Source organism: Astyanax mexicanus, chromosome 5 (genome assembly GCF_023375975.1).
Source record: "Astyanax mexicanus isolate ESR-SI-001 chromosome 5, AstMex3_surface, whole genome shotgun sequence".
Taxonomy (NCBI): domain Eukaryota; kingdom Metazoa; phylum Chordata; class Actinopteri; order Characiformes; family Acestrorhamphidae; genus Astyanax; species Astyanax mexicanus.
In genome coordinates, this window is record NC_064412.1 from 39,256,179 (window position 1) to 39,280,188 (window position 24,010).

General features: G+C 37.0%; 2 protein-coding genes across 3 annotated transcripts; both read right to left on the reverse strand.

Moving 5' to 3' along the window:
* Positions 1–825: 825 nt before the first annotated feature.
* Positions 826–13,087, reverse strand: notum2 (notum pectinacetylesterase 2). Its single transcript, XM_022664667.2, has 12 exons — positions 12,471–13,087; positions 11,577–11,874; positions 10,759–10,811; positions 9,734–9,829; positions 9,550–9,610; positions 9,383–9,459; positions 8,244–8,343; positions 7,217–7,402; positions 7,017–7,117; positions 4,073–4,220; positions 3,865–3,912; positions 826–2,132 (listed from the first exon to the last, which is right to left on the reverse strand). Exons 2-12 carry the CDS (start codon positions 11,852–11,854, stop codon positions 1,826–1,828), a joined length of 1,455 nt encoding a protein of 484 aa, XP_022520388.1. The 5' UTR covers positions 11,855–11,874; positions 12,471–13,087; the 3' UTR covers positions 826–1,825.
* Positions 13,088–19,620: 6,533 nt separating this feature from the next.
* LOC111195720 (zinc finger MYM-type protein 1) lies at positions 19,621–22,838 on the reverse strand. Of its 2 annotated transcripts, none has more exons than XM_022683597.2 (2): positions 22,600–22,838; positions 19,621–22,006 (listed from the first exon to the last, which is right to left on the reverse strand). In XM_022683597.2, exon 2 carries the CDS (start codon positions 21,966–21,968, stop codon positions 19,842–19,844), a length of 2,127 nt encoding a protein of 708 aa, XP_022539318.1. In that variant the 5' UTR covers positions 21,969–22,006; positions 22,600–22,838; the 3' UTR covers positions 19,621–19,841. The 2 variants fall into 2 exon arrangements, with proteins under 2 accessions (XP_022539318.1, XP_022539317.2); XM_022683596.2 differs by lacking the exon at positions 22,600–22,838 and adding an exon at positions 22,152–22,480.
* Positions 22,839–24,010: the final 1,172 nt, after the last annotated feature.

Below are 24,010 nucleotides of genomic sequence, written 5' to 3' on the forward strand. Positions count from 1 at the left end.
TTGGGACTCTGCTGAGTTGTTTGACACCAAATATGACAGGATTGGTCAATGACCCTAGGACAAGTTCTCAAAAGTAGGTTTTGCATATTATGCTTAATAGCAAAAAATCTAAGTGGGCGGAGCTTAGTGGTTCTATTGACCTTTTTGATTTGCCATTAACCAAGGAATCATATAATGCAAGAATTTTTGCTCTAGCTATCAGGGCGTGGGAGTTACAGGGCAAAAGGCGTTTTGCTTTGCCATAGCGCCTCCTTGAGGCCGATAGGGCTCATCTTTTGAATCTGAGTAGCGGTGAGAAGTACTACCATATGACCAAGTCTCAGCCCTGTGGGCCTTACGGTTTCTTCTGCCCGATCACTTCTATGGCAGAAAAAGAATAAGAATAATAATCAGAACAATTACAATAGGGTTTCTAGCACTACGTGCTCGAACCCCTAATAATAATAATAATAATAATAATAATAATAATAATAATCAGAACAATTACAATAGGGTTTCTAGCACTACGTGCTCGAACCCCTAATAATAATCAGAACAATTACAATAGGGTTTCTAGCACTACGTGCTCGAACCCCTAATAATAATAATAATAATAATCAGAACAATTACAATAGGGTTTCTAGCACTACGTGCTCGAACCCCTAATAATAATAATAAGAAGAAAAATCTTAGCAAAAACAATAGGGTTCTACGCACCTTCGGTGCTTGAACCCTAATAATAATAATAATAAGAAGAAGAAGAAGAAGAAAAATCTTAGCAAAAACAATAGGGTTCTACGCACCTTCGGTGCTTGAACCCTAATAAATAGATTCCAAGTCTATCTGTATATGCATGTCATTTATGTGCACATGGGTAGATCATAGAATGACAATATTGCTTATAGCTGTGTATCTGAAACACATAGTCATATAGACACATATTAGCATGCCACACGACAAACCATTTAACCTAAAACCAGTCCTTACTCAAATATTTCACAAGACAAAATCCAAATTGCAGATATCTAAATTTATTTGAGATATTTATGAATCTGTGAATGCAGTCAGTATTAATATGAAGATACCTGTAATTACATAATAGTACATAGTAATTTCTAATAGTAAAATATAATTATAGAAATCTGTAACAGGATTTTTTTTACTAGTAACATATAACAAGTCATCCATGTATCAGCTCTGAATTTTATAGTTGATCTCCAACATGAAAATTTTAGTACACTAATAAAATTAATATATGTTACGACTTGTATTACTGGCTTTATTTTAGGCTCAAATAATTTGCCATAATCAGCTTAATCAGCTTTCCACAGTGCAGTCAAAAATGTGAAATAAAGGCATTAGCGTACTGATCAGTGTGATTACTGTCAAGATTGGAGAGCTAGAATGTTAGATCATTCAGTCATCTGAACTGAAATAATTTAACCTTTTACCTGTGTAAATGCATGTTCTGTACGAAACAATGACGCACAATAGAACAGTTACAAATAAAAAAGATTAACTCCTTTATCTACTCTTCTTGTTAAAGAGTTTGGGATAATCTAACATTAGTTGGCAATTATCTGTGACTAGCTACACATACTCATAACTCATGCTTCACTCAAGAGTCTTAGGCCAAACCCAAAAACCCATCCTGACTGGACACACAGGATTATGGGGACAGGTGGTCGTCACAGACACAAACCCCACTTGTCAAACATCTCAATTGCATTTGCAACACAACAGAACGCCGGGTGGCTGTAGGGGGCGCCACCGAGCAATTTCTACAGTATGGCTAAAGTGATTGTATTTCTTCTTGACAATGAGAACATTATAGTTTGCTAACTCTTTAGCCACCATTGCTGATCATTCCAGTAGAGGTGCTGCTGTCCCGCCGTGTGTCCACGCTCAGCTTTTGCAGGTCCAAGCCCATGCTGGCCAGCACCTGGAGGAGGGTCATCTCTTGCTGCGTGGCTTGGTCGATCAGTGCAGGGCAAGTGGGGTTGCACTGAGGCCACTGGCAGGTGTCGATCAGGTGGAAGGGGCAGCCTTTCAGGGCAGTTTTGCTGTTCTTATTGGCTTCCTGAAGGCTTCTGTCCCAGCACTGCAGGGCGCGAGACAGGGACGTACCCTTCACTTGGAAATCCATCCAATTACTGAAACAGAACGCCAGAAAGGGTTAAACAAGGTTTGAGGATGGTATGAGATCTTAAGAAACTGTAAATTAGGTAAAGGTTTTTCATTCATATAGGTCATGAGAATACACATTAAATAGCATGTTTTCAAAGTAATTAATTTAATATTTTAATTTAGTGTGCATATAGAATATTGAATATACATATATACTTCTTAATATGCATAAATATACCAAATAATATAAACTGTATATACATTAAACTGGCACCTCAAATTTTCTTTATTTAGTTCTTGACATATTTGTTTAGTGCAGAATAGTGTTGTCTGTATTTGTGAGAATGAGTTTTAATCCATTTTTAATAAAATAATCTAGAAGTTGTCCAACTTTCAATATAAAACCTGATTATGGGCATAAAACAATAAATGTAGTGGTAATGTAATACAATGTTAAGTGTATTTATGTGTAGTTCTTAAATTAAGTAGCACATGTAAAATATTCTTCAAATGTAGAAACAGTAATGTTTAAAAATTACGTCCGCTGAAGTTGTACAAAAAAAGCATTTAAGGAAAAAACTTAAAAATAATTTATATAAACTTGAGTTGACAAAATAATGAATTTAACATTCATTATGTAAGTATGTAAGTAAGTAAATATTTAATGTTAGAAGTGTGTGATTTTTTTTTTCATAAGTATAATATACAACTTTTCTTTTACAAGGGTTCACTGGTGAGGTCTATCCAAATGTTTGTTGACACCGCTTTTAATGAATGAATTTAGCTACTTTAAATTCCACCTTTGTTGAAACAGATGTGCAAATGCACACTCACAGATGCAAAGAAATATTGGCAATATATTAAAACTATGTGTAGGAGATAAACATGATCCTATTGGAACTATACCTAATGCCAAGCATGGGCTAGAGGGAGCACTGAACTGTGGAACAGTGGAACTGTGTTCTCTGGAATGCTGGAGCTCCATCCAATACTTTTGGGATTATTTTGGGATGAGGTGTGGGGATTATCATTCAGCACTATGACCTGACCTTGCTGAATACAATCAAATCTGTATACCAAGCTTTCCCTGGACAGTAGAGACAGTTACTTATAATTTCTTAATAATAAAAGAAACAACAAATAAATAGCTGTCCCAATACTTTGGCGTATACATACATTAATTGTATGCTAATATAAATTAAGGTAATGTGAAGCGAAAAAAAGTTTTTACTCTAGAAGATCTGATATGTCATTCTGAAAGAGCACAAACATCACTTATCCACTCAACGTATATATTAGTAACATTTTCGCTAATATGATTTATTGTTTATTACACAAAACAAAATCATTTGGTCCCTTTATGACACCCACAAAATCAACATGGTCTTGTATTACTGATAATGATCATTCATTTTTAATACAAATACAAGTAAACTTTTGTAGTCATCCAATTTCAAATATAAACCCTGATTGTGTGCTTAAAAACATGTATGTTGTGGTAATGTAATACAATTTAAGTGTATCTCTGTTTCGTTTGGTTGGTAAGCTCTTCTTAACATTTGCAAAAAAACTTTGACACCCACAATAACCATCTGGTCCATTCCTCTGCGCTGTGCAGCAGGGTGCAGTGAGAGGCCTTCTGGTTAGGTGTGTGAAAGTGTGAGGTGGCATTCTGGTGACACCTAGAATGCAGCTTGATAGACGAGCGTTCAAAAACAGCAGCATGAGCTCACTGCGTAAGGGCTAGGGTGTCCTTACCTTTTGGTGATCAATGTGTGGGAGAGACAGGAGGGGGCAAACACAGCGCTGAAAAAAAAACATACAGTACAAAGTTTTCAGCACATGTGGGATTCCTGCATTTATCTAAGATCACTGAGTGTAGAATTGTCATCAGGATGTTAAGGCTTTCATTTGATTTTTTTTTACTACATTGAATCTACATGTGTTGTGATAGCAGGGGACTTACGTAACGTCCTTGAGGGAGTTCTTGAGCTCTTTTCCCAGGTTCTGCATGTAAGTCCATTGTTGCTCAGAAAGGGACTGCCCCCCCAAGTAAATGTTCTCAACACGCAACTGTTCCTCATCAAAGAGCCACTGGACCACAAACAGTGGTGCTGCAAGAAAATAGAAAAAAAGAGCTTCCAGTTTCTTTTCTTTACTTCCCTAAACCCAAATTTAATATAAATTAAATTGAGAAGGTACATAGTACAACCCATATATATATATGTTAATGGTCAGTGTAATGTTAGTTGTTTAAGTTCCTTTTAAGTCTGTTTGTGGCAGAATACACAAAAAAGGTCTACATCTTTATCAAATAATTTTGTGTAGTAAAGAGACAGAGGATTTTAATTTATTTTCTATCTAATAGAAAATCAATATTCTTTAATGAAACTTAGAGAAATTAAAAACTAGAAAAAATGATAAAAACTCATTTGTCTTTACTATACCAAATGAGGAAAAAGTAATAAATAAATTCAATTCTACAGCTAATTATCCCCAAATGGTCAGAAAATTCAACTGATAAATATTACAATGTTCACAATTACTGATAACTTAAGCAATGCAGTTTTATTTTCCTATTTTTTTACATAAATATTATTTTTTATTTATTTATCATTACCACTTTTTGCACAGTATTTTATTTAACTAGCAATCTACATTTACCCGAGCATATATGCTTAATACAAATAAATGTTTTAGCTTAAGTGCATTTATTAGACCTCCCTATTTCTCTCTCTCAGTAAACAAGGCTAGTTAGCTGATTAGCAGGGCAATAATAATACAATAAAAATAACGAGCAACCACATTTAAAAAAAAATTGGTTTATCACTTAATACAGAAGAATTAGACCCAAGAGAGCATTTTCCCTTCCCTGTATTTTACACATACATTTCCTAGTTGTCTCACTTATTGCAGCTGAGTGAGGTAAGTTAACTAGTTAGCAGTTAGCTGGTAGCTTGTTAGGTTAGCTCAACTAGTTAGCGTTAACATAGTTAGCTAGTATAGCACCTGTTTTCTGAAAGAAACCTGAGTCTAGTCAAACTCGGTAAGTGAATTTTCATAAACTACAGTTAATGTCTAAAAACATACAGTAACTATAGCTTATGTTTGTATGTAAAATATAGATTTTAAGACATTAGCTTAGTATTTTTATTTTAAATTAGCCTGAACTATTTCTGTTAGACCTCTAGTTAGTCATGATGATACCAGGCTAATGATAACATTGTAAATGTAGCAACCATATATATATAATAGTCATATATATTTAAATAACTTTAGGTAAAAATTATATATATGTTAGTGATATATTTTGCCTTTGAGTTAACGTTAATTGGCTAGCTAGCAAATTGGACTGTATATTTATTTTAATTAGGTGGCTAGTTCCTGCTGCCTTGATTTAATTCTAAATACAAAATGAAAGGTACTTTTAAAGACTTTATAGACCTGTACAGAAAAATATACATCAATACTATAAAACAGTAAGACAGTAATATAGTAACATAGCTAATGAAATTAGCAGCTAATGTTCATTTAAACATAGGTGGTTTATGTAGGGCTCACCCTTCTAGCAGTTTGCTAGAACTGGGGCAACAAGTGTGTCAGTAACTGACTGTGAACTGCTAGAGGGAGCCTGTGAGTAAATCCTAAATAAATGGGGTGAATGTAGCTAAACAGCTAAAAAAAGGTGTCCTTTAATTTTAGAGAATAGTTTTACTAAGAAAGCACAGAAAACTTACCTGTATATTTCATTTTTCTACAACAAACAATATATGGAATACAGAAACTCTAGCATTACTGCTACTGTTTCATGACTGGTTGATGAGCTGATGCTGGTTACAGTCAAAGCCCATTTTAAAGGGCTGGAGTTTAAAAGCTATAAAAAGTATGTATATTAGGCTGAAACGTGATGTTCTGTGTTGAAAAAAATAGAATTATTTTCTGTATGAAAATGATTAAACATTTATAAACTTTGATTATGCTCAACTTCTCCATAGGAACCTATTTATTTTGAACTAACTTGGAAGCGCCCTCTGATGGTCTGAGAAACCTGGAAGAGATGCTTGTGTGGGTATTTTTCTCACTACAATTTCTTTAGGTTAGTTAACTAGCTAATAAAAACGTATTTTTATTACCTAGTCAGGACAGAAAGCACCCAATGCTACACCACTAAGAGCCTATGGACAAGACTACTAACACTTTACTCTCCAGCCTATGAAGATAACATGATTCTTCTGGATAAGAGCATTGGGCAAAATTACATTTATGTAGCTAAATGACAAGTGTTTATTTTCTGTCATTTTAGCTAATCGAATGCTGATAATGGAGAAGCAGTTAAAGATTTGCAATATTTTGTAGTAAGGCAGGATACTCATAATTGATTCTTGCTTTATATCTAACAGAAATCTATAAGTCATCTGGTATATACAGCCTTCTGGTGAGTACACAAATACAGCATGGGGGGGGGGGGGGGGGTTAAAAATCAATGCATTATACAGTATCGGTGCTTCAAAATCTAGTAGTTAGCTTTCTCTGGACAATAAAGACAGTTACTTATAATTTCTTAATTATGGAAGAAACAATGATTAAGCAGCTGTCCCAAAAATTTGGTTTATACATACATAAATTGTATATTCATGCTAAAATAAAAATAAAGGCGATGTGAAGTGAAAAATAAAGTTTTTATTCTAGAAGAATTATGTATTAGAAAATTTACTGATCCACTGAACCTAGCTATTTGTAACATTTGCACTAATCTGATTTATTGTTTATTACACAAAACAAAAACATGTGATTACTTAATGACTCCCGAAACACTCAAACACAGGAGGGGGTTGAACTAAACTAATGTCTAGCTGTTGTTTTAGCTGCTGTTTAGCTGTTAATATTAGAACATTTTTAAAAGAACTCACTGCTTAAAAAGGAGAACAGTTTGTGTCCAAAAAAGCACTGCCACTCCTCGCCTCTCTTGTAGTGTTGCTTACACTTCTCTGGAATAACTCCATTCCATAATCTGAAAGAAAGTGCAGATATTCTATGTCATGCCATTCTATAAAGATACATATTGTGAAAAAGCAGTATTCAATAACAACTTCTTGCTTATTGCACTTACCTGATCCCTTTCTTAATAGCATCGACAGGGGTGCAAGAAACGCTGTCAGGACAGTCGGAGGCCTTCTGTTTGCTCTCCAGAAACCATCCAGAATCGACCAGGCCTCGAACCTGTGTGTCTGCCCCCAACTGCTCCAACTGACTGGCCACCTTCTCGATGTTTAGTAATACACCTGTTCCACCGGCACTGCAGGTGAGGAAGAACAGTTCTGTTTGATCACTTGTAAACGTGTACACTTGTAAACAGCCAAAACACATTACAGTGTTGTTAATCCATTCATGTTGTTAATTGTAGTGTTATTCCCATCAACAAATCATATTTCACTCCTGCCCCTAATACTTCGCCTTTGTTGTGCGTGGTTATTGCATGTTCATGGCTACATGGCCTCCAAACAGGGGGTTATGAGAAGCTACTGGCAACACAAGCAACCAAAGAAACTCTCATTAATTGGCCTAAAACTGATATATAGCAGCGAGGTGTAGGGTTGAAGGGTGTGATTGGAGATAACCACACCTTCAGAGGTTACTGAACTTTACAGCTCCTCTGCATCACAACAAATTGGCAGGGTCTCCTACATACTATGTGTACTAGTTTCTAATGAAACAGGTAAGGGTACAAATAAGAAATGGCATTGGGTATAGGTGCCTTCTAAGTGTAACTAACTGCATGTTCTTTTACTGAATACGTCAGTAACCTCAGAAGAATCTGTAGAACTCAGTATCCCTCAAAGGCAGGAGGTATACATCTTTATAGAAGACAACAGGATGAGCTGTAAATAGTGCTCCATGCAATGTTATGTGTGGAGGCAGTAGCATGTGCCAGCAAGAGGCTGGTTCATACATGGGGATAGGGTTTCATCCTCTACCTAATGACCTAATGCCTCTGCTTCTATTGTTTCTTGTTATACGATCTAAATGCATCTTGACAGCTATCATGAGACACCTTGCCTGCCCACATTAAGACAACCCAGTCCCATTTAGATATGAGAAGATGTATGTTTAATATTATCATGAATGCAATTATTTACCTGGTTCCAGCCAACATCACAACCTTGGCCTGTTTTATTCCTTTTGATGCAAGATCTTTGATCACCTCCCGAATGATCACAGAACCCACAAAGGAGTATTCTGGAATAAAGAACAGACACACTGATCTTAAATATTTTCACCTTGTTCAACTTATTGCTATATTTTGTATAGCTTATGTTATTCAAAATCCAATATTTTACACAAATGAGCATGATTCATGCATTTTGCCATTTTATGTTAATGAAACCTGTGGTATTTTGTCTCCTTTTATTATTGCACTACAGTACAATTGAGAATATCTTCATTTTACTAAACCTGGACAGGCAATCTTTTTTTTTACACTTTTTGGGGAGATTTTTACTAATGTTGCCACCAATGTATCATTTCACTTTGTTAGGTCACACATACAGGATGCTTCCAAGTTGATTGAGTCTTGGCCAGCTTGTACTAATTTCCAAGACAAGAGATGTGCCACCATCTTTCAAACTTAGCTGATACAGAGTCACTGAACAGGTGGACAAGAAAACATTAATTGCCAACTGAAGACTAACAAAGACCCAATTAAGCTTGTGTAAAGATGCTTGTGTAAGGGGGTGGCTTTACATGATCATGTTTTCTACAGTCATTGTTAAAGCTAAATAGCAGATTTAAAATGTGCTGTGAAGTATGGTCAGGACCAAGGGACCAAAATTTGATTCAACCAAAAGATCAATTGAACCATAGTTCTGTTTGCTTGCAGTTTGAAAACACTTTCCCAGATGGTTCAGACTTTGGAACAGGCATTGACCCATTTAACAACAGAAGAATAAAAAGAGATGGTGTTATGTAAAATCTGACTCCTCCACGTATGCACAGTATGGGCTTATGTTTACTTACATGCTTATACTTACTTAAACCCTTACACTTGCTTACATCTATTGTAAATGTTGATTAACCCTTAGTTATAAAAATAAATAAAGGAAAACACCTACAAGAACTGACAATATTCTATAAACCAGTCAGTGTGAAGTATATATGTAGGTGATAAGGACAGGAAATAGTACTGTTCTTTAGGGCACTCATTGAAAACTGCTTTAAGAAACTAAAACTAACCAGTCAAAATTTAAACAATGGTTATAACATTAAAAAAAGGACTGACCTGTTTCTTTTCCCTGTTTGGCCTTTACTGCTGGCTTGTTACCACTCCACACATCACTGGAGCAGTAAGGGACGAACCTGGTTACAGATTGCACACAAAATACAGTCACAAACAAAAAAAAAATCACTTGTCACTTGCTTTTGCACTTGTGGAAAGGAATAACTTACACAATGTTGGCATTATACCAGTGAGGATTTTCATCAGCTTGGGCAGATAGAATTCCACTCCCTACAAAACATCAGAGCACAAAGCATTCAGCCTCTCACACTGATCTAGATAATAAAAGAGAGCCTGTGGGCATGGCTAGTGTTAGCACAACAGGAAATGCTATTTTGGCTGACAGCAACCTACCTTTGCGTGTCTGTGGCCAGTCAGATGAGCTCATAAGGCGTGGGATATTTTTATATCTTGAATCGCAGGTGTCTTTGTTGTAGCAGCACCAACCACCTAAAAATAATTCACTAATATTAGCCGGACATCCGGTTTGAATAGGATAGCCCTGTTAGGCTGTTGTTCAGGCTTTCAAAGTATGGACCACCTGCATCGACTGCACAGTAAAACCAGCAGCACTGGGCATGGCAGGTGTGAGAAAGTGTGAGAGTGTTAACTCTTACCATGCTAAATTATCTATTAGAATACAAACTCAAATTAAATCAAATTAGCGTTTACAAATGCACATATAAGACATAAGTCATTAGTATTTATTGACAACCTTTATAAACCTTAATGATAGTTTTTGTTTCAATCCACCAGTGCTCTAACTGTAGTGCAGTGAACTGGTGAATTAGGTGTTTTTGAGCAGGAAACTCACCAAAATGTAGAAATTTGTTCTTCTAAGACATTAATTAATTTGGAGCATGCTTGATTTTTATTCTTTGCCCTGCATGTTTTGTCTATTATTATAAACATTTTAGAAAATCACTTTTATTCAATATTATATATATTTTTTTACAAAATATGTCAACTTGCCAAGCATCCACAATAGCCATAAATGCAGTTCAAAGCTAAGATTCAAAGTAAAGCATATTTTTTAATGACAGAGATTCACAGGTCCTCATAACTAAATTTCACACAGACTTGAACCTAAATTAACCTAAATATGATATAATTAGCTTTGCCAAGTTACGTGTTCCAGGCAGCTTTTCCTCCTTGTATTATTGTCTTGACAGCGTTCATCCAGCTGTATGGCAGGTTGCTTTACTTGCCTGGTGGTGACACCATAAATCTCAGGTCTAAATACAAGTGAAGTGACACGCTCCAAAAAAGCAAAAAGAGCATGCGTCTAAGAAGATGACCACCAGTCAAAATAATGCTGAGCAGCACATTTAAGCCTGCTGACTCTCCTTGACAAAATTAACTTTGTTTTAAATACTCACCCTCCAAAAATATCAGCCACCTCTTGCTTCCTTTGAACTCCTTTAGGTAAAACCTGTGGACCACAAACAAATATAGACGGGTTATGAATGGATGACATACAGAGAACATAACCATATTAGGACATTTTCTCAGTGGCTCCTGCGTTTTGTATTTTACAGTGAAACACTAGAGTAAGAGGTGACATGTTGAACGGCAAAATTTTGAAGCTTCATAGTAGGTCTAGTTTTGGTTTCCAGAGAAATGACACTAAACAGAGTACAGTCTTTATGTAAAATATGTAAAATAAAATGATGTCATAGAATCAAAATTAAAGGAGCAGTATGACAAATTTATTTCATCATCTCATACAATATCATCCAGTGTAGTTTACTGAGTCGGTAAAATACTTAATTAGATACACAGTTATCTATTTACTGTTTACATATACCATGTTTTATTTTTTTGTGTTACAAATAAATACTGATACTGTAATTATGCATTTATGTTGTAAGGTTTTAGTACACATTTCGTTTATCATCAGCATATCTAAAACCTATTGAGATATACGTTTTTAGTTGCAGTTATTGTGCAATAAGTGGATTTCCCATGCATTGCTAAACTACACAATATTTGGAAGTATATTCCACAATGTAAAGAAGCAATAGTATAGACTTAATTCTTTTTCCTGGAAAGAAGTCTGTTTTTATTAAGATTAATAAAATTTATACAACTAAATTTTAAGCCTTAACATTACTACAGAAGGTCCTGATTTTCCTGATTTACCTTAAATGTGAGAATTTAATTTGATGTGAATGCTTTCCTAATATTTTGGTCTCACCCTGCTGCGGTGCCATCATTGCATATAGCTGGTGTGTTCCTGAGGAGGTGCAGCTTCATCTCATCAGCTGGTTTGTTGGTGGACGCTCCTTGCTGGGTTCCCCTGGCTGCAGTTCCTGGCCCAGGGTTCGAGTCCTCATCTGGGGTATGCTGTGCAACCTCAGCCTGGGTGCTGCTGGTTTTCTTTGCAGGTTTGCCACTTGGCTTGGCATTGCGGTTGTTTTGGCAAGAAATGCCGCCCAGCATAAGCAGGAATATCACATGGCACAGAATCTGCATATCAAATCTAGCAGGACCACCTTAAAAAAAACATGAACAATAAATAAAGTTCCTTACCAGATGACTCACACTAATTTACACTACCTAAAACTAATTAATTGATTTGATGTTTTAATATTTTAAGCAGATAGGCTTGTATCAAAAACCTGTAAAGAATTATTTTATGTGACAGTGATTCCTACATTTTTCAAATTATTGTCCATAACTAAAATATAAGGAGTTTATTTTTGCACCATGTTCAGTATGAAAGCCACTTGTGAGGTTAAAAGGAGCTGCTTGCTATATTTAAAAGCTAATAGCAGAATTAATCTTTAGTTTTTTTATTGGTTCCACACAAGTTTATTGTTTAAATCTTTTTTAAATTGACTCTCTTTAAGAAAATGATAATTTGCATATTTGACAGCTCTTAATGTGGCAATTTACAAATAAACAACTATAATTCTTAGTAGTTGTTTAAGACAAGAATCGCTTATATATTTCAAGAATATCAAAATATCGCCCAGCGCTACTACCTACCCAATAATGAACAAGGATAATGAACAAGGATAAAGAACTGCAAAGCTACAAAACAGGAGTATTGTTATAAGAACACACATTAACAGAAAAATGAACATACCTTTCGGAAGTAACCGGTCCTGTCACCTTGATCCCTGGACAGTGGAGCTCCGCAGGCCACTAGGGGAAAGGCAGGTACTGAATTGATGTTTTTTCAAGCGTCCTGAGTTGATCTTGAACTATGGTTGTGTTCAGTGCTAGGCTTTATAGTGCCACCATATGGATTGCATTTCCCAGCATCCCCTTTGAACCAATGCCAGTACAGGGCTGTAACAGATGACACACCAAGGCTGGATCTCTGATGCCGAGAAGAAAAGATAACAGGCAGTCTACCAACAATATTTCAAAGACTAGCCCTCCCCGACTAACCGGGTCCCACAACATCCCCTCCCTCGCTAAAAGCTTAGGCCAGCTTTGATTTAAACACCTACATGGCTGAAATACCTGCGCAGCCCTTCAGATACATGGTATGCAACAGGTCAGTGGGGCAAACCTCTCCTGCTCACTTCAGCAGGAGAAAGAGCAGTGCCTAGCTGAATGCTCAAATAGTAAAAGGGGTTTATAGGCTGGTGATCAGGAGCTAATAAGTTGGCTGGATGTCTGTCAGTTACTATTATGCTTGGATTTGATAATGCAAGATAGAACTGCATCTTCTTGCTTCTTTTCTATGAAACACATTACCAAACACTACTAGTTAACCTGCGAAGACAAGCTGAAGAACATCAGAAAGGATCTAACTGAGCATCTTCTTTTACTGAACTTCTGATATATTCTATCATAGATATATTTGTGTAGAACGTAAAATTTGTCAATGTTACAAAATAAATTTGATTTTGTGGTACAGCAACACTATTAGTTTTAACTTTACACTTCAAATGGTAAAATTATACATGAATCAGTAAAATGAAAAAGGTAATACAAACACCTGAGTATAACTGAATTCCTCAATATAATTTGTTTTATTTTAGATTGCATTCGAACATTAATTGTAATACAATATCACAAATAATTTAAAACATCACATTATGTTGTATAATTATGATGTACAATGCTTAAATTGCAATTCTTGAATGTGTAAATCTTACTTTGTATAAAACATAAATTAAAGAAATCAGCATTTAGTTCACTATGAAATCAAACTCTACATATCCATATCTGGACTATTGGACTATATATTCATTATACAGTCAATTGTTCATATACATTCATGCAGAAACACCAGATGCACCATTTCTTAAATAAGGAGATGGAAATAAGGTGGTTTTGCTATTAAAATTTAGGTATAAGATAAAAATATACTAATTTTATCAATGCCGATCCTCTTCTGTCAAATTTTAGCAAGTAATTATCAGTAAAAATCTATCAATAACAGTCACACTAGTCATTTAATAGTGGCAATAAAACAGAAGAGCCAATGTATATTTTACCTTGGGCTGAATGGCACAGGTTGGAGCTGGCTTCTGAGCGAGGAGTTTGACGGCGGGGAGGAGTATTTGAAACGGATCTAGGATAGCTTTAAGCTGACGTAGTGATCTGCATAAGACATCACGGGTCTGGCCTCTAAAATTCTCATCAATGAAATGTACACCATCCTAACATGTCAATCAAGACATTAATGAGCGCCTAGTGCTGAGGCATGCTTTGTGAAGTGAACACGCATGCACACAGGGACATGGAGGGGAGGTCACCACACATACACCACTTTTTCAAACTCACAAACCCATGGTTTCATTCACACTTATACAGCAGATTAACTTAATTACTATTCACTGTTTACTTCTTCTGTGTAAGTTTAGTGCACATGTCTATTCATATACATTGACTGTTTTTGTATATATCTAGCATTTCTTTGTTATTTGACAATTATGTTTTTAGATTTGATTGAATGACTATACAAACTGATAAGGCATAACATTATGACTCCCATTATTTATATAAAGTGGTCCTTTGACCACTAATGAAGGACTATTAGAGGATGACCCACCCAAATAGCAGAAACAGATGAATGTTACAGTTGCTCACTGTGAGAGGGACACGTTTTGAAAACTTTGAACTTTCTTACTAATAAAGCTATTCAGTTGACACTAAAAAACAAAAATGTATCTTTTCGAGATGAATTTTCGCAGTGTAGAACAATTTGTCTCCTAATTTTTCATTAGCCAGAATTTTAGGGGTGTTTTATGCACCTATTACATAAGAAATAACTTACTGTGAAGTTAGCTGACTGTGGTTTAATTTCCTTCCAATTCAACACATTATATTACTGATGTTTAGTTTTCCTAAACAAGAAACATATTTGCACTCTTACCCTTGTATAAAGAAAACAAATTCCATGTAAATGACTGATATTTTTGAGCTTTTACAGGATCCACTTTTAGACCTAAGTTATTTTTAAAGTGTAATTGTGTTTCACGAAACAATATTTTTATCGCCTTACGGTATCTGAGCACTTTAAAGTGCTGCCAGAAAAAATTTCACATACGTAAAAATATTTCAGTACAGAAATGTCTGAACAAGTCATCCAGTGACATGGCTCTTTGAATTTGATCTACTGAGCTTAAAAAGCTTTTCATTCTTTTGTTATTCAAAAGCATGCAAGCCTCCTTCTGTCTTCCCAGAAATCATTGCAACAATCTGTTAAGCAGACCTCAAAATGCTTAAAAACAGAGAAAAGAGTGGTGTAAATCCTTCATACTTTTTATTTCAAAACAAGCCAGAATGTTTAGAAAAAAAAAGCGTTTAGATGGCATTGCTGGTCTTTTATGTCTTTGATATCTGCTTCAACAGATTTTTGCAGAAGCTGGCAAGACATGGCAGCTCTTCGGATCAATAGACAAGCCTTCTCTCTGCGGGGCTGGACCTGCAACACGCACACATTCACTGCTTTAGGACAACACAGACAGAGCAGATGCCCTTTACAGCACTGTAGAGTGTAGTAGAATAAGGCATAGTAGGGCAGAGTGAGTTAGAGCAAGGAAAAGTGAGGTAAAGTAGAGTGATGCAGAATGAGGTAGAGTAAAGCAGAGTAGGGTAGAATGAGGTAAAGTGAGACAGATCAAGGTAAAGCAATGTAGAGTGGGATAGTGTTAAGAAGAGGGGGCATAATGAGGTAGTGTGAGGCAGAGCATAACAGAGTGAGGCAGAATGAGGGGGAATGAGGAAGAGTGTATCAGAGGGAGATAAAGTGAGGTAGAGCGAGGTGCAGTGAAGTAGATGGGTCAGAATGAGGTAGAGTGAGGTAAAGTAAGGTAGAGCGAGGCAATGTGAGTGATGCTGAATGAGGTACAGTGAAGCAAAGCAAGGTAGAGTGAAATGTAAGTAGAGGGGGTATAATGAGGTAGAGTGAGGCAGAATGAGATAGAATGAGGCGAAGTGTGGTAGAACGAGGTAGTAGAGGGAGGTAAAGTGAGGTAGAATGAGGTAGAGTGAAGTAGAGGAGCATAACAAGGTAGGTTGAGGTAGAATGAGACAGAGCAAGGTGGAGTTAGATTGAGCGAGGCAGAATGAGGTAGAGCAAGGCAGAGTAAGGAAAAGCAATGCAGAATAAGGTAGAGAAAAGCAGATATTCAAAATATATACATATATTTTTGCAATACGCTTTTCTTTCAGTGCTTAAAAACACTTACCGACTGTACATTTCATTCCATGTCGTGCAATTAGTCCTGTTTAATTGGATAAAGTGCAGCACATTTTGAATTAAAATCCCTGTACTTATTATAGGAGAATATTTCCATGACAGTTTTAAAAATCTGCCACTACAAATGAAAATTGTTTACTCAGCAATATAGCAATAAATATTGTGATCAAATATTTTTACCAAATCATCCAGCCCTAAATGGGTGTTCAGTATGTAAAGGAACCCAAAGTTTTTAACTTTATATCTTAGCAGTTAGAAAACACCTTTAAAGCCCCAGTAAAGTCGTTAGTTAGTACCTCAGGTTTGATTATAATTTGGAAATATAGTCATGAAACTGTAAACTAGAAACTTAAGACAGTGAGCAGACTTGATGTTAGTTCTGCTTTAATCGGAAGTAGCTTTTTAGTGTTGATATAGTGTTGATATAGATCCATTGTGTTTACTACATAATTAAAAAAAAAAAATGTTGAATGTCAAATGAACAGAGAATATAATCTATAATATCATGATATCATCTTTAAAAAAGTAAAACATGATTGAGCAATGATATGATGATAAACATTAAAATGCAGGCCGGTATAGCATTTTGAACAATTATACAACTGTAGAGAGAAAGACTCTCTTTAGTTGGAATGTGCCTTCTAGTATGCATCCCCAAGGTCATCTGCTGACACAGAAGGGCCGGGTGGTAACACTTGACAAGCACTTTGTCTACGATGTTGTGTACGAATGTCATCACCACTCCAGAACCTAAGTCAGGCAATGCATTTCTCAGCTGACACCCATCAAAGCGCGGCATGCTGCTGGGAATCGTTATACATTGGATTTTCAGCACTCCATAATGTGAGAAGGACGAGATCAACAACTAAACGTAATACCCAGGACTTCAACCTCCACAATTTGCTCACCTGACACATGACAAGGCTGTTTAACACGTGGAGATCATCTGGAACAGTTGGTTCAAATGTAACATGGAGCAATGTGAAGGATAGCATAATCTGAAAATCTTCAATAGTCATGGTTGTCAGCAGTGCTCAGCTGCAGTCGTTATGAGAGATACATAAACGCGATGGAGAAGATGACTAGCCCATTTACACACCAGCTGCGAGAGAGGCATGATGATGTTCACTCAGAGGGATTGGGTGGCTGTGGGCGTCAATCTTTGGAGATGACACCCAAAGCTTTGGAGGACTGGTGCAAAGCACAAGACGGCTGCGAAAGAGGTCTAACAGGTGGCTTGGCTGCTTAGGGACAAGCCAGAGTCGAGCATTATGGTGGATGACATGCTAACCTTCTGTAAACCTTCAAGCAGTCAGTCGGATTGATGGTCTGGCAAGCTTGATGCAACTCAAACGTGATATAACACCCAAAAAACGTGTGGCATGATGTTCAGGTTCTACTAGAAGATCTGAGGGCTGAGAGGAGGGGCATTGGCAGATAATCCCCATTTGCTTATGTTGCTTATGTGACAGCTCTGTAAGAATGCAATACACTTGTTCACACATGTGTTCTCTTACATGAGCCTCACACTTCTTCGCATGATAATCTTGATCAGTGGTGATGATGATCAGTGTGAATGTGAAAAGGCTCATGCAAACCCAGATCTACTTTCATGCCAACCACTCTCAGTTCAAAGAATTAGAAGAGATGAAGCTGCAGCAGTCCTACCTGTTTGTGTCCGGGCACCCGTTTCAGGCCACAGTGAGGTCCATCTGCAGGGTCTGCGGTGATCACAAGCTAAAAGCCTAACTGGGCCATGGGGGGCCTCGTCAAATGCTTGGCCGAATAGCTTCAAGAGCCAGCCGAGGCTCATGACAGAGGTAAGTAGTAACATGGCCTTGGAGTCATGCTGTAGCGGCCACCCTGGCTGTCATGGATGCTGATTGATGGCCGCCGGGGTCACGCCGCTCTCAGGCACCTCACATAAGCTGCCCAAGCTGATCTGAAACGCACCCACCCGAGGTGCCAACACAACTGCTGGCTCCCTGAACAGCGGGATGACTTCGAAAGTCAAACATCCATATGGCTACCATGTGCTCACCTGTTCCAAATTACACTAATGTGAATTTGGCTGTCATGTTTGTGTGAATGATGGTGCACTGCATAACAGTGGATCAGTTTAAGATTGCAAGTTTGCAATCAGCAAGTCATATGATAACCAGCTAAATATTAATGATGTTATAAAGATAATAAATCTTAAACTGCCCAGTATCTGTAGGGATTGACTAAGAAATATAAAATCTTTAGACTTTTAACAGAATGCAAAAATTCAAACAGTTCAGCTTGATTTGATGGCTTGTGATTATCCATCTTCCTCTTGATTATATTTCAGAGGTTTTCAATTTGGTAAAATCAAAGAAACGCATCGTTTTTAAGTGGTCTCTTATTTTTTTTTCTTAGCTGTTTATACTGCGATATTGTAGGCAAGGCAATATACTGCAATTGTTTCAATCAACTTTTAGGGAAACTTAATTTTTTTACATTAACCTAAGAGATTAATTTGACCCACCAGCTAGATCAGTTGAAGATCCGTCATTTCTTTTATTGTGGTTGAGAACCACAGCACACAGCAGGGTTAGCCATCAGACTTCATCTGTTGGAGGGATCTGTACCTACCATCTGTGGCTAATCAGCAGAAGAGGGAGCTTAGCTACTCTGAACCTATAATACCAGTCCACTCCATACAACACCTGGGCCAGCCGCTAAGACTGCCAGCTGCTCCGCTCCACGCTCCACATAGGTAAGCTGCTAACACTGCTTCCCGCTCCACCTGGGCAAGTCTCTATTAAGCACAAGCTAACACTAAGCTGTGCTAAAGGCTTGTTCTGAAAAAACTGAAACTGGCAAGAATAAAGGTGGTGAGAACTATTTATGTAAGAGTGATTTTGTGCAAAGAAACATGAGCATGTTTTATATAGTCCTTACAAATATTCTATTTGTGTAAAAAGGGAAATAATATATCCCCGTTAAACATTTACTCAGCACATTAAAAGTATCAAGTTTAAAGTTTAAAAGGCATCAAACCTAATGACCTTCATTATAGTAAAGAAAACAAAGGCTCTAGTCTGTTTGCCAGACACACCACATTACACAATAATCTGAAAAAATAAGTTGCCTCATGGCGAACAAAATTCTATTCTATTTCTGGACAATGCTCTGGTGTTCATCTCATGTGTCCCTTCATGGAACGGCCCAGATATGAAAACGTGCAGAGCACCTTTATGATCTGTAATACAGACTGGATTCTGCTGAAGGCTCTGAGCTTCTCAGAAGCAGACCTCATAGCAGCAGTGGCGGTTCTAGACCATTTCACCAGGGGGGGCCAGTGTAGGGCCAGTGTTTTTTTTAGAGGGGCAAAATAGTTTTCAGTTACACAATTTGCAGCTTAGTTATATAATCCTTATGTTTTATACATACTCAATTACATATCACCTTTCAGTATCTTTGCTACCATTTAAAATGTTATTAATCCCTTTTTTCAGTTTCATATTACATTTCTTTTAAATCAGCTGTTTTTATTGTTTGTATGCTGCTTTCTTACCAACAGGTTTCCTACAAAACAGATAAACAAAAATCACCCTTCAAAGCTTTTATTATGCTTTACAATATATTATTCACTTTTTCTGTTTCATGTACAATTTATATCAACTTACAATTTACATATTCTTGCCACAGATCAAAACAGGTCAAAGGCCTTTGCTATCCTCAACTAAAAGTGTACATTTACAGTCAAAGAGGACTCAAACTTTAGTGCAAAAAAAAAAAAAAACAGCTCATAAGATACATACAGTTCCATTACATCAACTGTATTCTTCGGTTCTTATGGTTTCTTGCAAACAGATCTACAAATTCTTCTAGATTCAAGGTCTTTGCCCTCCTTGACTCAATACTCAGTACACCCAAATTACTCAATCTCTCATCTGTCATAGTGGACCTTAGATAGGTTTTCACCAGCTTTAGTGTAGAAAAACTTCGCTCACAAGAAGCAGTAGTAACAGGAATTGAAACAGCTACTTTGCACAGTTTGTAGAGCTCAAAAAAAACCTCTTTATAAGGCTCCATAAATGATGCCAGTTCAACTACACTAAAGGGTCTTGGCGTACCAGTTTGTATTTTCCTTTCCAAAATCCTCCTGAATTGATGTAGTTCATGTCCCAAGTCCTCAATGTTTGACTCATACATTTTAGCAAATGAGAACAGAGTATCCTCTTTGAGGAATCCATCACTTTTAGGATTAAGAGCTTGAATGCCATTCATTAGGTCACAGTTTCTGCTGGAGAACCGCCTGTTAAGCTCAGTGAGTATATGATCTAAAACAGGGTAGAAAAAGCCTGTGCGAAAACTCTCTTTCTCTAGTTCTGAATCTGACCTTTTCTGACCTACAGTCGAGAGTACACAGTGTCCACCAAGTTTAGAGCTTAGCTTTTTTTGTCGTTTTGCAGTTGGCTGTACTGCAGTATCACACTGCTCAGCAGTAGTCAACACTTCATTCCATAGGCTATCAAAAAAAGACTCATTCCTGTAGTCATTCAAAGTCTGAATTAAGGCTTCAACTAAATCAACAGCCTTTGAGAGGTCAAGAGATGGAGACTGTAGCATATCAGAGAGAAGTTTTGTTTCTCCAAACACTTTACAGAATGTAACAAGATAAACAATGAATTGTAGATCTATTTGCGCAAGCAGACCTCGTGCCTCAACAGATCTGTCACCATGGTGTTCATGGGCTATCTCCTGAAGGACTCGCTTAATGGCAGGCAATCTATCAATAATGTTACGTAGAGACATATACCGACATGCCCAGCGGGTATCACTTAACCTCTGGAGCTCTCTGGGTGCACCTTCATACATCTCTTTTTGTACACTAAGCCATTTTTGATGCACATATGATCCAGATGTAAAGACATATAGTCTTTCTAGCAAGGAGAAGAATTGGTCTGCCTCAGGAACAGTTTTAACAGTGTCTACTAAAACTAAATTAAGACAGTGTGCACTGCAGTGGACATAAAATGCATGCTTTGCTTGCTCTTTAATGCGCGCCTGGACGCCTGTGTACTTGCCACTCATGACAGAAGCACCATCATATGCTTGGCCTACTAGATTGTCTCTGTACTCAAGACCATGACTTTGTAGAATGTGTATAATTTTGTCAGTAAGCCCTGCTGCATCTAGTCGATCAGCAGATTCAAAGTGGAGAAAACTCTCATGCACAGCTCCGCTGAAATAGTACCGGACTACTAAAGATATCTGTTCTTTTTTTTTCACATCTTTGGTCTCATCAACCATGATGCTAAAGACCTCACTGTCTTTCACTTCTTCTATAATTTTGGTACGAACCATGTCTGCCAAACAACTCAGAACCTCATTCTGAATTACTTTGCTTGTGTATTTTGCATTATGAATGGAAGTCAATCTTTTTTTCACAGTTTTGTCATGCTTAGCTATTGTTTCTAAAATTGCCATGAAGTTCCCTTTATTATCAGAATCTGCAGACTCGTTGTGTCCCCTTTGTGCAATGTTCTGTGTGGCTGTAAGCAGCAGAACCTCAGCAATTGTCTTAATATAGTCCCGATTTTCTGTAATCTGTTTGTTGTGTTCTTTGTTTAGGGCATTTAAGAGTGTTGCATCATTTTTTACAGCTTTCTGATAGTCTCTCCATGCAATCATTGCTTGTTTGTGGCGCTCAGATCTTGCATGGATTGCAAATCCCCCCTCTTTGTAAGTTGCCTTCTTCCAATTGCGGAATCCAGCTACTGAGTCAAACACTGTCTCTGAGCTTTTGGGAGGACTGAAGTGTCTGCATGCAAAGCAATATGCAGAGTCTGAATGTTTGGAATATTCAAGCCAGGGGTGGATATTGTACCAGGCTGCCTTGAAACTCCTCCTCCTGTCTCCCATCTTAGTCCTTGGATATATTTTCAGCATTGGCTGAACTGGTGAATCATCTCTGCATTTGCTGATATCTGCAAAAAAATAAAAAACAAGAACAATATTTAAACAAATATCCGTTTGAGAAACAGCACTGAGATGTAATGTAACACTGTAAACCCTTTTAACACACCAAAAACCTACAGATGAACTGACTCAGAGCATTTTGACATCACAAACCTGATGGTGCTGTGTTTGTGGACACAAACAGCTCTTTTCTCTGGTCCTCACACTCAGCCTCACTCCCATGATGTTCATCTGTCTCTCCCTGTTCTAATGTCTCCTCACTCTCTGCACCGCTTTCTCCAGCTGAACTATCTTCCCGCTCTTGCCGCTCATTATGTGTAGGTTCCGTGGCTCGTCCCTCACTTGAATTCTCTGGCTGTACCTGACTTTCTGCACAAGCTTCTTTCTTTTTTTGGAAAAAGTGTGAAATATCACTTTTCCTCTTCATTTTGAAAATAACTACAGAGCAAAAAACAAGTATCAGTCCACCACTACGGAGGAATTGCTGCGTTAGCAAGCAAGCGTTTTACATATAAAGTACTTAATATACAACACATTCTCAGAAACGCTATCCTAATTACACAACTAATAAAACAGAGTTTCAACAGAACATTTTACATACCTTCGTTTCACGGTTTTAGACACATTCAGGTGGTGAATCGCGCTGTCTGTTGAACAAGGGAGACCCGGTCCGCCGCCTAAAAAGGTCCGACTGGAAAATTTGTTTTTACATTAGTGTGCCGCCTTGTCACTGTTTGCTTGCTAAAGTGAGGAGACTCACGCACGCCTAATTTAGGGGGGCCGTAGGGGGGGCCGAGCGTGTTGTGGGAGGGGCACTGGCCCCCGTCGGCCCCCCCCTAGAACCGCCACTGCATAGCAGACCATAAGTTCATTATAAATTTATTTCTACCTGACAGGCCACATTTATGTTAGGGCACAGAGCTTTGTCCTTCAGACTGTGGCACTTCACTGTAAGGACAACCATATGGATATATAAAATACAAAAGTATAAAATGTAAATAGAATAATTAAAAAATAAATATATAATATATATATATATATATATATATATATATATATATATATATATATATATATATATATATATATAATATATAATATAGTAGACAATGGAGCAATTACCTCCTCTAAAAAACTTATATATACAAATAACTGATGCCCACAAATCTCAGTTTGCAATTACACGGAATATCATTTTTACATACAAGCAAACTGTAAAAAAGTAAATATCCTGCCATCTTTAAAAAAAGCTCAAAAAGAAGAGAAGCGTGCTTATACAGCAGGAAACATACAGACCTCAAAATCCTCAATAGACAACCTAAAGAGGTGCATACCAAAGGGTTTCCATGGTCCTCACTGTCCCCTGACCTAATCATTACCACCAACCTGTGAAGATGACTACACAATACATACAATATGGCCTAAGAATCTGACACAACTGGAAGAAAAACTAGAAGAAACTATTTGTGAATATTCTCTGAAAAAGCAAACCTGCCAAACTTTGTTTTTGACTTTTTCTATTTTGCTATTTTATATAAGTTTAAAAGATGGAAACAAAAAGTAACTGGGCTTAAAAAAAAATCAGCTGTGTTTGGAACTGTTACTTTTTCTTTATGATATAGTGCATTTATTTGGGGTTTTGCCATTTTGCAGTGGTGTTTTAAACCATGGTGCTGAATACTCAGTGCATTCCCACAATGCATTGTTTCACACAGAACACAAATGATCTTTCTTCTCTAAAACAGTGATCTGCACTATTAGTAAATGAGGCACTAAAAATTAGGTTTTAGATACTGATCAGAGCATATTTTATTTACTTTAACCAGCGGTTCCCAAACCTGCAAATTTTTTGACCTCAGAAAACTTTTACATTTTGTCCATTTTGTACCTTGTGATTTTTACAGATTATCTGGATCTTTTGATCATATTATGTAATCTAGATAGTGTGATAAATAAAGTAATCGTAATGTTATGTTAAGGAACATTTTTCTAAAACTGTTTCACACTTTTTA